Source organism: Paramormyrops kingsleyae, chromosome 5, assembly GCF_048594095.1.
Source record: "Paramormyrops kingsleyae isolate MSU_618 chromosome 5, PKINGS_0.4, whole genome shotgun sequence".
In the NCBI taxonomy this organism is placed as follows: Eukaryota; Metazoa; Chordata; class Actinopteri; order Osteoglossiformes; family Mormyridae; genus Paramormyrops; species Paramormyrops kingsleyae.
Window position 1 is genome coordinate 2,812,626 of NC_132801.1, and position 14,145 is coordinate 2,826,770.

Genomic DNA, 14,145 nt, shown 5'->3' on the forward strand with positions numbered 1-14,145 from the left:
GCGCATCTGAAAACAAGACAAGTTTCGGTTGTGAAGGACGCCAGCGCGCGTGTCTCGGCGTCGTCAAGGAAATAGCTGAGTTAGCGCTTCCGGGTTGTAGGGAACCTCCCGGGTCTGTCTCCACGTGAATCTGAAGGTAAGTTTAGTAGGATTTAAACAGAATTTGCCTTCATGTTTTCTGTATATCCGAAGTATGTGTCTTTAAGTTCAGATTTTAATGGGCTATAGATGCCCAAATTCAAGGATTGCACCGTGTAAAAACAGTGAACTGTTTAATTAAGATATTAACTCCGTTACAATTATGATAAAATGTTGGAAATCACTCTGCAAGTTCGAAGGGATAAGAATATTTATCATTGCGATGAAGCACACAACTGCATAATGTTTTATACGGATAACCACATATAGATAATTATATTTACAAACTGACACTATATGACAGCAGTATTTGATTGTGTTGTTATTAAATTGTGTGTATTGTTATTTACATTTGTTAACGTAGAATATGAAGTTATTTCAGTACACAAAACGCTGTCATGATTTTTAAAAATGGACTCAGATGAATGTTTTTGAAGAAGCCCAGCAATATTATCAGTTTCACACCATCTTTACATTATATATATTTATAAAATATTTTTTAAAGATATTCATTGTTATAATGAAACTTGAAATCCATCCATCCACCACAAGAAATGGCATAATATTGCATTAATGTGGACTTCTCATTTCCTAGATGGCTCGAGGAGATGCTGAAGACATGGTAGAGGAGAAAGTGGAAAAACTGAAGAAGAAGAAAAAGAAGGAGAGGGAGGAGGAGAGAGAGAAGGACCTTAAAGGCGGACAACAGGTTAAAATGAGAAACAGCAGCAAAAAGGAAGGGATAGAGAGAATGTTGAAGTGTGCCTCTCGTGATGCAGAGGAGGCCGCTACAGGAAACGACCTCATTGGCAAAGTAAGAGGAGATAAGGAGAGAAGGAAAGAGGCAGCCGTGTCTTTGCAGGAGGAAGAGTGTGAGGGAGGAGGAGGAGGGGTGAAGATGAGGGCTGGTGTGCCGGGTGATGGGGGTTCAGAGTCCAAGACTGCAGAAGAGGCAAAAGCAGAGAAACAGAAGAAGGTAAAGAAGGCAAAAACAGCAGGGGAGGGCCTCCCCCCCAGCACTGAGCATGGCCGGGGGGCAGGAGTGCAGGTCACCAAGAAGAGGAGTAAGAAAGTCAGAGCTGAGGCCAGTAATGAGGAGGAGAAAATGGATGAAATAAGCAATGGAGGCGCAGGGAGCCCTGAGGATAAGGAGGGAGCAGATGGGAGTGGAGTACTAATATCTGAGAAGATGAGGAAGAACAAAAAAACCAAGAAGGTGAAGGCTATGGGGGCTGCAGCAGATCTGGGCAATGGCCACATGGACACCGCTGAGGGAGAAGAGGAAAAGAGTGCAGAGAAAGCTCTGAAAAAGGAGAGGAAGAAGAAAAAGGTTCCTGTCCAGGAGAGCAGAACCGGCATGGGAGCTGGAGGAGAAGGTGAGGATGGGAATAAAGGCATCACTGGGGTGGAGGAGGCACAGGAGGGTCATGGAGAGAAGAAGCAACTGAAAAAGAAAAACGCAGGAGTCACTAGGCCGAGGGGAGGGGAGAAGGAGAAGATGGGCAAAAGGGAAGTGATGAAGGGGGAGAAGAAGAGAGAGAAGGGGAAAGCACAGCCTGGAGAGGAGGATGTGGCCGGAAGTGTGCAGGAGGAAGAGAGGATGAAGAAGAATAAAAAGGAAAGGAAAGCACAGCCTGGAGAGGAGGATGTGGCCGGAAGTGTACAGGAGGAAGAGAGGATGAAGAAGAATAAAAAGAAAAGGAAAGCACAGCCTGGAGAGGAGGATGTGGCTGTCAGTATGTTGGAGGAAGAGGAGAAGAGGATGAAGAATAAGAAGAAAAGGAAAGCACAGGCTGGAGAGGAGGATGTGGCTGTCAGTGTTCAGGAGGAAGAGAGGATGAAGAAGAAAAGGAAAGCACAGGCTGGAGAGGAGGATGTTGCTGTCAGTGTTCAGGAGGAAGAGAGGATGAAGAAGAATAAAAAGAAAAGGAAAGCACAGGCTGGAGAGGAGGATGTGGCTGTCATTGTTCAGGAGGAAGAGAGGATGAAGAAGAAAAGGAAAGCACAGACTGGAGAGGAGGATGTGGCTGTCAGTGTTCAGGAGGAAGAGAGGATGAAGAAGAAAAGGAAAGCACAAGCTAAAGGAGGTGACACAGCTGTGGTCATAGAAGAGACAATGAAGGAACCAAATGAGAAGGAGAGAGTTCATTCTGGCAGTGGCAAGGGACAGTCTGGCAGCCAAGAAATAGCGCCATCCAAAGGAAGGAGGAAGAAGAGTGAAGGAGGACAAGAAGCGAAGATAAGTAGCGAGGCGAGTGCTGTGATGGAGGACCAGGAGGGAGGCGACTTAAACAGAAAACAAAAGAAAAAGAGGAGAAAGTCAGATGGGGACAAGGTGGAGTGTGAGGACAGCATGCGGCCAGAACAGGGGGAGGTGACCTTAACGTCGCAGAGCAGAAAAAAGCAGAGGGAAGGAGCTCCAGCAGAAGAGGTATTTTCTGTGTAGTTTTTAGTCTAATGCTGTGATAGTGTTGTGTTAGTCTGGCAGCAGTATGTGTGTTGATGAAATACAAAAGTAGGTCCTTCCTTGAAATGTGAACCTGCAGCCGTTTGGTCAAACGTCCGATTGTTTTAACTGCTACAGCAGACCTCGTCTGGTGTGGTTACCTTCTGGGATGTTCTCTTCAGTAACAAGGATTAATCTTTCACAGATGGATGTGGTATTTCTATCAGAAAAGATGGGCAATAAAGATGAAGTCACCATTGACCAGGTACTGAACTGCCATTGGTAGCAAAACTGGCTTTTGATTTGGGTTCTTTTAAATGTGTATTTAGTTACATACAAACATCATAAACGAATACCCTGTTCCTCAGGAACGACGACAAGCCTTGCAGAATGAAATTGATAAGGTATCCTGTCCCAGGGGCACACAGGTCCGTATCAGCTGGCTTCCATAAATACTGCCGTGTGTTTTCCAGAGTATGTTCTGATTGTCATCGCCTGATTTTGTTTTTCTGTGTGCTTATTAGATGCTTGGGCAGTGGGGTACCGCCCACTTTGAGAATGCCAGCCAGCAGCAGAAGTTCCTGAGACTCATGGGTGGGTTCAAGAAAGGCAATAAGCCAATAGGGTCTGAGGAGGGGCGGGCCAACATGGCGCTGGGGAAGCAAGGACAGCAGCGCATGCAGCAGGACCTCCTGGTGGAATTTGAGCGAGCCCAGAGCCGCCGGATGGACTTCCAGAACAAGGGGGCGGGCCTTGGCTTCTCCCCTCAGTCTGATAAAAAGTTCTTCATTGATGTCAATGCTAGTCGGTCTGTACGGTTTGATGACTGAACCCAGGACCAGACAGGACAAATGGACAGGTCTCTGTGTGACAGCGTGCTTCCTATTCCGGACCACGGGCTGGAGACGTCAGCCTTGTACTGGATACCAGAGGAAGACGCCTCAAGGCACATTTCTGTATTGTTTTCTTCTATAAAGTGTTTTAAAATAAATGTATCATGAACTATGAGTGCATGTATTTTCTTCCCTTGTTCTGTATGTATACATGCTGAAGGAATGTGTTGAAACACTCCCTTCACAGAGTGAAATCAGTGATGACTGACACACCAGCTCCGATAGATACAACACAGCTCAGGTTAACGATGGGGGTGATCAAAGTAAGAGCCAGAACATCACCGAACCAACGGGAAGGCCTGTGAAACTCTAAGAGATACATGTTTGGCTTTCTTTGTCATGACAGAAAATATTTATTGATGGATTTCGGAATTGTATCCATAACAAAAAGTCCAAAAGCGATTTAGAAGCATTGTTCATATCTGGCGAGAACTAATTTCTTGAGGTGTATTTCTTATGCACTCGTCGCCAGTTAGGCTGATTAAAAGGCGCTTTGCCAGGAGCGAATGAGCAGAGGATTGGCGGCTTTGATTATGACTCGGCTTCCCATGAGCGGTGAGGCTGCGGCCGGAAATGGAGGCGTTACCCGCGGGGAGCGGCGGTCATATGACGGGAGAAGATGGCTGCTGTTCACTGGTGAGTGTCTTTAACTTCCATCCCTACCTGGTTTAGCCGCCGTGGGATTTTCGGTGTCAGTATGTGTCCGGGGTGCCCGGTGGTGGTGGAGGGGGGCCGTGACACGGAGTGTGTCGCCGGGGTGGCGAATGCGCTTCTGCCGGCCGCGTCGCTCCGCAGCACCTGACGTTCTGTTATTAATCCGCATCAGCTGCTCTTACTGCGCTCCCGAATGCATTTCTCGGTGCATCAGTGTAAGTGAATGCAGGTTCATGTTGTAAGGCGCTGCTCGCCTTCCCTGTCCGCCGCAGGCACAGCCGCGTCCGGCGGTACGAAGCCGAGCTGCAGGGCTGCCGACTGGAGGCCGTGGAGGCCGGGGACTGCCACCCCTTCAAGCCCATCACGGTGAGTCGGAGCCCGGTTCCTCCCCGCGTCGCTCCGCGGGCTCAGCAGTGCGCTGGTTTCGTCAAAATGTAGCAGAAAACTGTAAGAGAAATAGGACACCTGTAGATAGTATGAATTCTATAAATAACAGGTGGAAGTAAGTTAGTAACAGTCTTAATCGTATATAAGGGTCGTGGAAGTAAAGGGGGTGTGAACGAGTGTAAGGTTGTTTGTTAATATTTACTTCATTGTACGGAATATACCCTTATACACGGTGTGAGCCACGTTTATAAAGTACACGGTGTGAGGGCACGTTTATAAAGTACACGGTGTGAGCCGTAAGGGCACGTTTATGAATTTTAAAGTACACTTTGCCCCAACTCCGATATGGATCACAGCTGATACGGACTGGGCTGCGAACCCCTCACTGAGCCACCTGCAGGAGAGTGCGATCTCCCATCCAGACCGTCCTGAGTAGAAGCGCGACAGTCTTATGAGGGATCTGGGCTTTTAGAGGCTGTGACTCGGTATCGCGGCGAGCTATCAATTGAATCTACAAGTCAATTGAAAGGGCTTTTTGAACATATTAAGTTAAATAAAATAACATTGTGAAGTCATACTGCCACGTGTCACCCAGTGTTCGCGTTTGCGACCTGGACAACAGGTCACAAGTCAGTTTGGGCATAATTTGATATTGATGCTGTCCGTCAGGTATGCATTACTGTATGCATGCTGTATTACACGTTGGATTTGGACTGCGTCATTATACAGCTGTCAGGGTTGCCCGTTCTTCTGGACCCACTATGTCAGCCTTCAGGCTACTGCAGCTCTTGACCAGTATATTTTATTTACCATGGACCTCGAATGGGTCTCATCAGCCGTAATTCCATGTAAGACCGTATTTGACATTGTGTTAGTCATATCGGTGCATAATAATAACTAATTGTAAATGTATTTACCATTTTTTCTTTACAAACGTATTTATTTGGATGAGTGATGGTTGGGTTCTCCGCTCGCTGCCGGCCGTCGCGTCTCCGCTCGCTGCCGGCCGTCGCGTCTCTCCTTAAATGGACGTCGCTCGTGGTCACGCTTTACTTTTTGTGTTACTGATGGTCTGTCGTCTCTCCTTTATGTGCCTGTGTACGGAGACCCTGGAGGTGCCGTCACATCTCCTTCGCTCCTTACTCTGCGCCCTCTCCCCCCGGCAGGTGACCGACTCAAAGACACGGAAGGGGGGCCGCAAAGGAAGCACCTCCTCGTCCTCGTCGTCCTCCAGCTCGACAGCTGCCGACCCCCTCAGCTCCATGCTGGACGGCACCGATCCCCTGTCCATGTTTGCGGCCGCTTCTGCGAGTGAGACACCGGCGCTCTCACACAGCACCTCGGCCGGGGTGAGGCGGTAACCGTGGTGACAGCCTGGGGGGGGCAAACACTGTTATTGAAAGGGGCTCTGGTGGTCAAGGTTGGTATGGCAACCATAATTGTTGTGAATTTTGGGGGGGGTTTGTTTTATTCAGGAATTGGGGCGACGGCGGAGAGAAAAGGAGGAGGAGGTGGGGCCGGATTTCGAGCCTTGGTCGGCCAAGCGTGGGGAGATCCTGGGCAGGTTCACCACCACGGAGAAGCTATCAATCGTGAGTCTGCCAGAGAGGCTGAGCAGTTCTGGGGGGAGGAGGGGGGGGGGCTCTGCTGGGGGAACCTGAGGTGCGTGTCAGAGGGGGGGTTTGGCGGCTGTGGGGTGACCAGGACCAGAGCTGGTGACCTGTAATGGCTGTTCGTCTTTTTCACAGAACCTCTTCATGGGCTCAGACAAAGGTAAGAACTGAGGGCCCATGATCTCGTCTTTGTCACCATGATTGTTGAGCATTAAGTCACACACACCCAGAGCTACTGTGAAATTCATCTTAAATCCAGATGCTTAAATCACATCAAAACTGTTGAAACACAAGTTTCAGAAAGGGAGGTTTCTGTTGAGGTCAGAGCCATCATCGCAGATGGCCTCATGCCTCTCTGGGTGCTTCCAGGCAAGGCTTCCAGCCCTGGGTCCACGGTGTCGGAGAAGGTGCGCAACCGGCTGGAGGAGCTGGACGACATGGAGGAGGTGTGTGTGCGTCTGCGTGCCTCTGTCCGTGTGTCTGTCCGCGTGCGTCTCTGGAGACCTCCGGACCATCACCCCACCTGTGCCGCACCAGGGCTCCCAGCGCGAGATGCTGAACCTGTCCCAGCAGGACTACGTGAACCGCATCGAGGAGCTGAACCAGTCCTTGAAGGAAGCATGGTCCTCTGACCAGAAGGTCAAAGCCCTCAAGATCGTCATTCAGGTGAGGATGGTTTGGAGATCCGTGGGGTTTCTGCTCCACCTGACGCTGATCTCTTACGTGTTTGTTTTGGTTTTTTTTTGTACACATTAGTGCTCCAAGCTGCTGTCGGATACCTCTGTTATTCAGTTCTACCCCAGCAAGTTTGTCCTCATCACAGACATACTTGACACATTCGGTAAGTCATACTGCAGTCGATGCCCTCTCTGTGCCGTCGGTGCCCTCTCTGTGCCCTAGCTGTGACCTTGCGTGTCTTTGCCTGCAGGACGCTTGGTGTATGAGCGGATTTTGTCCATGTGCTCCGATGCCAGCACGCCCCCAGGTGAGACCCGCTCTGCCTTTCCCCTTAAACGTGGCCCTGGGTCTCATCGGCTGGAAAAAGTTGTAGTAGCACCATAAAAGAGAGATCCCTGGGAGAGACGTTTGATGACGACGCCATGGTGGGGATGCGGATGGTGGTGACGGTGGTGATGACCTTCTCAATCTCTGCTCTCTCCCCAATCCCCCTGGCTGCAGACACCTTCTCCCCTGACTGCGTGAATGACACAGCGAAGGAGACCTGCCTGAACTGGTTCTTCAAGATCGCCTCCATCCGCGAGCTCGTCCCCCGGCTGTATCCTTGGTTCACTTTCCTTTCTCTGTCCACTGCTATCCTCCTTGTCATGCTCATTTTACCCGTGAAAGGCCCGCCATTGTTATTCGGCATTTCATCCATGACTCTCTGCCTCAGATATGTGGAAGCAGCCATTTTGAACTGTAACTGCTTCCTGTCGAAGTCGTGAGTGTCCGTCCCTGCAGTGGTGTCTGGGTCCTCCAGCATCCCAGAATGCTCTGCCTCTCCTACCACCATCAATCCATCCATCTTCTAGCCACTTATCCAGTCCTACTACCTGATCCCTTAATTACTTAATTTAGAGAAATTGGAATCTATTTAAATTATAAGCACTAATGTTATTTGTTAGTATAAGTATTTCAAAAAACGGTTGATTGATTGATCTTGGTTGCTCCACAATGACTTAAACCTGTAACTATTCATTCGTCTTCCAGCAAAGTATCCAGTACAGTACAGGGTTGTGGCTATTAAAATGATTTAGTGCCTATGAACAGCTCCCCACGTGGGATTTGAACCAATACCCTCATGGTCAGGATTCCATGCCTTTAACTGCAGCAGAAGCAGTGATGGTATTTATAGGCTCTTGGTTTCTCATTGTCTACTAGGGGGGTTCAGGAGACTCTGCCCCGCCTCACAGCGATGATTCGGGGAATCGGGGACCCACTGGTGGCCGTTTACGCCCGGGCCTACCTCTGCAGGGTGAGTGAGCTGGTACCTCACGCATGCAAACCCGTCTTCTGTGTCACTGTCCATATAAGGTCAAACAACTGCATTGAATTAAAACACCATCATTTTAATAAGAAATATAAAGTATCTTTTAATCACTTCTCCCCCCCCTCAGGTCGGCATGGCGGTGGCCCCTCACCTGAAGGAGAGCCTCAACAAGAATTTCTTCGACCTGCTGGCCTCCTTCCGTCAGACCCACAGTGACAGCGTCCAGAACCAGCTGGTTCTGCAGCGGGTGGAGGTTCCGGTTTACCTGACGCTCTACTCCCCAGCTATTCACTGGATCCTGCAGTGTGTGTCCTACCGGGCCCCGGAGGTGACCTGGCTCCCTCGCCGTTTGGCCCCCACCCACCCACCCACCCCCCGCTGTGTGTCTGTAATGGGGGTCATGCATGCAGAGTCTCCCCCTTCTCCCCCCACCCTATTCCTGAAGACCTTGTGCAGGGTTTATCTGTGCAGCACGACCCCGGTCTGGGCTAGCAGAAGCTCTCTGTATGGACACTCATCCCTGGGGTGTTTTTTCAGGCATTACTAACCGAGATGATGGACAGGTGCAGGAAGCTGGGAAATAAGTAAGTCTGCGTCGGGGTGGGGGACGGGGGTCACAGTTTCCTAGAAGACTGGTCAGCTGGGCACTGCGGTTGGGATTGTAAGGATGGCGCTATCCCACAGTGCCCTGCTGCTGAACTCGGTGATGTGGGCGTTCCGCGCGGAGTTCGTGGCGGCTCGCGCCACCGACTTCATCGCCATGATCAAGGACTGCGACGAGGCAGGATTCCCCAAGGTCAGACGCCGTCCCCACGAAGGGCAACTCCGCACCGTCGTGTGAGCTGTACATGTTAGAAACACTCTGCAAATGCTTGGTCACAGTTAAATAGCTCAGATGGTGGGTTCAGAAGTTTGGTCTCCTAACCAAGACCTCACTCTGCCCCCCCCCCATTTGACATGACTTATCTAGCTAAGCTAAAGGCAGTTCGTGTACCTCTACCCCCCATCTGTAACCTGCCCCCCCCATCACAGCACTTGCTGTTCGGCTCCCTGGGCCGGAGCCTGGCGTGCGCCGACCCCCCCGAGAACGAGAGGCTGTCCATCCTGAACGAGGCCTGGAAGGTGATCACCAAAGTGCGCAGCCCACAGGTATGCCCAGGAACACGACCGAAAGGTCTGGCGGCGCCTACACGTGTGAATGCCCTGTACCAATGTGTCCCCCCCTGCTCCCCCAGGACTACATCAGCTGTGCCGAGATCTGGGTGGAGTTCACTTGTCGCCACTTCACAGTGAGTTCTGCAGGGATCTTCTGAATGAATCTTGTGTGAACGGCCACAGGAAACCGAATGGGACCCCCGCCCCCCCCCCAAAGCTGCCTAATCTGCAAGCAGGTGCCTCTGTGCCTCTGATTGCAAGGCCAGTTCAAATCCCAGAATCTGGGCCCTCAACCCCCAAATTCTCCAGGGACTGACTGATGCTGTTTTCTAAAAAAAAAAAAAAAAATCCACATCGCTTTACATAAAATGATAAATATCTAAATTGGTGTCTTAACTCATTTTGACATTTTAAATCAAGGGATCGCTCTGTCTGTATAGGCAGTACATACATTCCTGATGGATTTTGCTGGGTTTTTACATTATGGAGGCTTTTGAAATCAGTGGCTGTGGTTATTTAATTAAAAGATTAAGCCTGTGATGTGTCTGTCAGAAGCGGGAGGTCAACACTGTACTGTCTGACATCATCAAACACATGACCCCCGACCGAGCCTTTGAGGACACCTACCCTCAGGTAAAGCACATGCGCACTCAGCTCACAGGTGAAAGGGAGTCACTGGGCTCTGCAGACCGTGAGGGTGACGCTCTGTGTTCTGTGTCGCAGTTACAGTCTGTGATAAACAAGATCCTCCCCCACTTCCATGACTTTTCTGTGCTCTTCTCTATGGTAAGAAACGCATTTTTACAAAGTAAATTTTTCCATTTATGCAGTTGAATGTTTGACTTTATTTAAAGGCACAGTTGTGGACTGTCAAGGGATTTGGACCAACAACATACATGGTATAAGTTTTGGTTGGCTGGTGATCAGCCTTCCTCCTTCTGCACCTCCAGGAGAGGTTCCTGCCCTTTCTGGACATGTTCCAGAAGGACAGCGTCAGGGTGGAGGTGTGTCGCTCCATCATGGAGGTCTTCATAAAGTATGTCGTCGTCCTGCTGCTGCTGCCGTGGGGGGGCTGTGATCCAGTGGGGGGGACATGAACCAGGTGCTGAACCACGTGTGTTCGCAGGCACCAGCAGGAACCCACGCGAGACCCCGTCATCCTCAACGCGTTGCTGCATGTCTGCAAGACCATGCACGACTCCGTGAAGTGAGTGCCGTCCTCCGCCCCCCCCTCCCCCGCGGTGCAGAGTCGCCGTGTGTCACCATTGCTGTGCCTCTTCTCTCCTAGTGCTCTGACCCTAGATGACGAGAAGAGGTCCATCTCACAGCTAATAAACGGCTTCATTCGCATGGTGAGCCCCCCCCCCCAACACCTTGGCTTTGCCCCCATCTGCTTCTGGTACCTTGACTCATTATGCCCCCCCCCCCCCCAGGTGTCATTTGGACGTGATTTTGAACAGCAGCTGAGCTTCTGTGTGGAGGCGCGAGCCACATTCTGTAACCTGGAGCCCGTCCTGATCCAGCTCATCCACGTGAGCCCCCCCCCCCCCTTCCACTAGCCACCATACCTAAACACTAGTGATGGACAGGGTCCGGTTTCTCGGAACCATAACGCTTCGTCGTTCGTAAGTTCCGTGTTTTAAGATACAAACGATGTAGTGTTAAGGTTTCGAGAAAACAGGCCCTGAATGACGCTTTATTACCCATTTTGCTCTATTTTCTGACCCCACTAGATGGTGCTCTTGGTTCAAAAAAAGCACTCAAAGCATGCCCCAAAGCAAACCAAGAGCACCATCTAGTGGGGTCAGATGGTATAGTCAATGGTTCATGATGCGTCGTTTTGTCTTACTAATGATCACTGTGCTCTCTTCATGCTCTATACTGAACACTTAAGGGTACGACAGCAGAGTCCCCTTATCAGTTGCCATCACTGTTATCCCCTGTAAGTGACACTAGAGGGCGTCTGTTATTTCCTATTTCCTCCAGGACCTCACTCTACCCCCCCCCCCCAAGTTCACATCACATGACATGATTTATTCGCATACCATTATCTAGTTGTTTATCCAAAGGTTTGACACTGTTCAGTAACCCTACAGGCACAGGACAGGCTCTTGGACCACATGGTCAGCTAGACTAAAGGCAGCTTGCCTGTACCTGATCCCCTTGTCTGCACTAGGGGGCGTCTGTTGTCATATCCTACAAGGTGTAAACATGTGGGCTAAAGTTTTAGGTGGGGTTAAGAATTTACTGATCATGATTAAAGAATGAGACGCCCCTCCCCCGCCCCGCTTCTCCACCAGACGGTGAACCAGCTGGCCATGGAGACGAGGCGAGTGATGAAAGGCAGCCATTCCCGGAAAACTGGAGCCTTCGTTAGGGTGAGTCCAGCCATAAGGATGATCTACCATTAAAAGCAATACTTCAGTGAGCAAGATGCTTCAAAACAATGAGGAAATAAAAATATTTTAAAAGGGGGAAATAAGTTCAACCTTAATTAAACTTTATGAAAAGTTACGAAAGTAGTGAGTGATTTTGCTTCTCCTTGTCCTCCACCTTTTCTTTATTCTCAGGCATGTGCTGCCTACAGCTTCATCACCATCCCTTCCCTCACCAGCATCTTCAGCCGCCTCAACCTCTACCTACTGTCCGGCCAGGTGGCGCTGGCCAACCAGTGTCTTTCCCAAGGTGAGTTGGTGGCTACTGCTAGATGGCCAACCATTATCTTTCACAGAGTTGGTGGTTTCTGGTAGATGGCTGCATTGATAACCTTAAGGTCCTGGCAGGGCCCACTTGATAAGCTGCTGCCTCCAGGGACTTAAGCTGCTGTCTCCCTCCTAGCCGATGCCTTTTTCAAGGCGGCAGTGAGTCTGCTGCCGGAGGTGCCGCGCGTCATCGGCGTCGAGGGAAAACTGCGCTCCTCCGAGCCCTTCCTGCTCGACTTCATAAACAACTTCCTGTCCACGCTATTGGTGGTGCCGGTGAGCCTTGCCGCTTCCTGCTCCTCGGCCTGTACAGCCGTAACCCTGAGTGAAAACGGACTCCTTAACCTGCCGAGTGACATTTGTGGCTCGAACAGTAGATTAATGTCCTATTAAACCAGAACCAGCAGAAGTGTGGCGTGTGAAGTAAGCTGTGTAGTAAGAACGACGTTGAAATGTGAGAGCGCTGCTGGTGTTCCAGGACCACCCAGAGCAGGCTGTGCTCTACCTGGTGCGTGGCCTCCTCAACATGGTGCAGGACTACACCTGGGAGGAGGGCAGCGACGCCAAGGTGCGCGTCTACATCAGCGCCCTGCCGCTCTTGGCGGCCATGAGCCAGGAGACCTATCTATACTCCATCCCCAAAGGTAGCTGCCGCAGGCATTGGCTGCATCGGTCTGCCTGAACAACTCCTCGACAGTCCTTATCAAGCAGTGAACTCGGCTTTGTTCTGTGGAATAAAATATTGTTTTATAGTAATATAACTTTGTCAGATAAGGTATAAGAGGCTTGTGTATTAGAGGCATGGATGTTGTGAGTTGTAAACTATGTCTGGTCTCGCAGTGGACTCCAATGAAACGCTCTATGGCAGCGACCCCAAATTTGTGGCAGAAATCAACAAGTTGTGTGAGACGCTGATTGGACAGGTGCTTGACCACCTGAAGAGCCTGGGCAGAGAGGAGGTGAGGCTCTAAGCTGTCCTTCAAGGCTTTGGCCTCTGTTTGTGGCCTTTGCAAGTTTGTGTGGCTAAGAATTAATTGGCAATGTTAACGTATGCTAATGAGCATTAGCATGCAACAGAGCAAGTTTGTGTTTTCCTCAAGCATGTGCCTGTCCATTGCAGGCGGCTGGGGTGCGCAAGCAGAGCAGCCTGGCCTTCTCCCTGTTTGGCTGCCTGCTGGCCCACGGGAACCTACAAAACAATAAGCTCAACCAGCTGGCCATCAACCTGTGGAACCTGAGCCACAAACACGGCTACTGCGAAACGCGGACCTCGGTGAGCCTGCTGTGTTGCATTTGTGTCTACAGAAGTGATTAGGGATCGAGTGTCTTCTCTCACACCCTAACCCCTTGTGCTCTCATTCCCCCTGGCCAGGTGCGCACTCTGGAGCACATTAAACAGCTGGGCCAACAGCCAGGCATGGCCCACATCTCTGATATGGCTCTCCGGCTCTCCCTGCAGTCCAGGGCATGAACTGCACTGAACTTTGCAGCTTCCTCCGTCTCCACCTAGTCGGCGGCCCCTGTCCTAAAATATTGCTCATCTGGTCCCTTCCTTACCTGAAGCAGGATACACACTGCTTGCTCACCTGAGGCAGGAAAAGCCTAATGGACCAAGCCTACAAACGCAGCACACACAGCCAACCAATGAGAGGTGACAAGCGCCCAGCCAATGAGCTCACTGCTCAGAGCCTCGGTGAGCACCAGCAGCAGAAATGCATCGAAGGGCTGGTGCTATCTTAACCAATCACTGGCATTTCAGACTAACTTCAGTTCACAAAGCTGCTTCTGTCTGTGTGTTTTGCATCAGCCAGCCCTAAACATTCCCTGTTGGCTTTAGCCTGCAGTGTACAAAAAACAGACATATTGCACTGAGCAGCAGGCTTGCTGGCAGATAGGATTTCTTGTATCACTCTACGCTAAACACATTACAAATTCTCTTAAGCCAGCTCTTTGTCACCTGCAGCTTTTCGGAAGAAAATGAAGATCACCATGCTTTGATTGGAAATTAGTAATTGAATAGGTTGTTCACTGTCATTTGTCTGTACTTTGACATCAGCTACATTTTTCTTGTATAAAAAGCGAGCATTGATACAAACGCTGTGAATGTTCTGTTCGGACACCTCTGTGCTGGACGTAGGAAATGGGGGCAGCAGGCTGGAGAAACGTG

General features: G+C 50.3%; 2 protein-coding genes across 4 annotated transcripts; both read left to right on the forward strand.

The window, feature by feature from the left end:
- The first annotated feature begins 37 nt into the window (after window positions 1-37).
- On the forward strand, window positions 38-3,592 carry LOC111837641 (uncharacterized). Of its 2 annotated transcripts, XM_072711863.1 has the most exons (6): window positions 38-136; window positions 734-1,930; window positions 2,000-2,569; window positions 2,790-2,849; window positions 2,953-3,012; window positions 3,109-3,592. In XM_072711863.1, the coding sequence occupies exons 2-6, from the start codon at window positions 734-736 to the stop codon at window positions 3,412-3,414; spliced, it is 2,193 nt and encodes a 730-aa protein (XP_072567964.1). In that variant the 5' UTR covers window positions 38-136; the 3' UTR covers window positions 3,415-3,592. The 2 variants fall into 2 exon arrangements, with proteins under 2 accessions (XP_072567964.1, XP_023655633.2); XM_023799865.2 differs by having other exon boundaries at window positions 734-2,569.
- A 427-nt stretch (window positions 3,593-4,019) lies between these two features.
- On the forward strand, window positions 4,020-14,073 carry vps35l (VPS35 endosomal protein sorting factor like). Of its 2 annotated transcripts, none has more exons than XM_023799871.2 (30): window positions 4,020-4,113; window positions 4,404-4,497; window positions 5,685-5,867; window positions 5,994-6,110; window positions 6,267-6,291; window positions 6,501-6,577; window positions 6,669-6,797; window positions 6,888-6,972; window positions 7,060-7,116; window positions 7,311-7,407; window positions 7,525-7,572; window positions 8,013-8,106; window positions 8,249-8,449; window positions 8,659-8,705; window positions 8,806-8,917; window positions 9,154-9,270; window positions 9,357-9,410; window positions 9,829-9,909; window positions 10,000-10,062; window positions 10,227-10,312; window positions 10,403-10,483; window positions 10,565-10,628; window positions 10,710-10,808; window positions 11,577-11,654; window positions 11,847-11,961; window positions 12,115-12,254; window positions 12,457-12,622; window positions 12,819-12,937; window positions 13,099-13,251; window positions 13,351-14,073. In XM_023799871.2, exons 1-30 carry the CDS (start codon window positions 4,097-4,099, stop codon window positions 13,447-13,449), a joined length of 2,898 nt encoding a protein of 965 aa, XP_023655639.2. In that variant the 5' UTR covers window positions 4,020-4,096; the 3' UTR covers window positions 13,450-14,073. The 2 variants fall into 2 exon arrangements, with proteins under 2 accessions (XP_023655639.2, XP_023655640.2); XM_023799872.2 differs by lacking the exon at window positions 4,020-4,113 and adding an exon at window positions 4,131-4,172.
- The last annotated feature ends 72 nt before the right edge of the window (window positions 14,074-14,145 follow it).

What these genes read in the sequence shown, in the direction of transcription:
- LOC111837641 (XM_023799865.2), top strand. Translation starts at nt 734, where the DNA reads ATGGCTCGAGGAGATGCTGAAGACATGGTAGAGGAGAAAGTGGAAAAA. An exon ending in AAGGAGCTCCAGCAGAAGAG is followed by an intron (nt 2,570 to 2,789) that starts GTATTTTCTGTG and finishes AATCTTTCACAG; the next exon opens with ATGGATGTGGTATTTCTATC. An exon ending in CCTGTCCCAGGGGCACACAG is followed by an intron (nt 3,013 to 3,108) that starts GTCCGTATCAGC and finishes TGTGCTTATTAG; the next exon opens with ATGCTTGGGCAGTGGGGTAC.
- vps35l (XM_023799871.2), top strand. An exon ending in CTTCATGGGCTCAGACAAAG is followed by an intron (nt 6,292 to 6,500) that starts GTAAGAACTGAG and finishes GGGTGCTTCCAG; the next exon opens with GCAAGGCTTCCAGCCCTGGG. An exon ending in TCCTGATCCAGCTCATCCAC is followed by an intron (nt 10,809 to 11,576) that starts GTGAGCCCCCCC and finishes CTTCTCCACCAG; the next exon opens with ACGGTGAACCAGCTGGCCAT.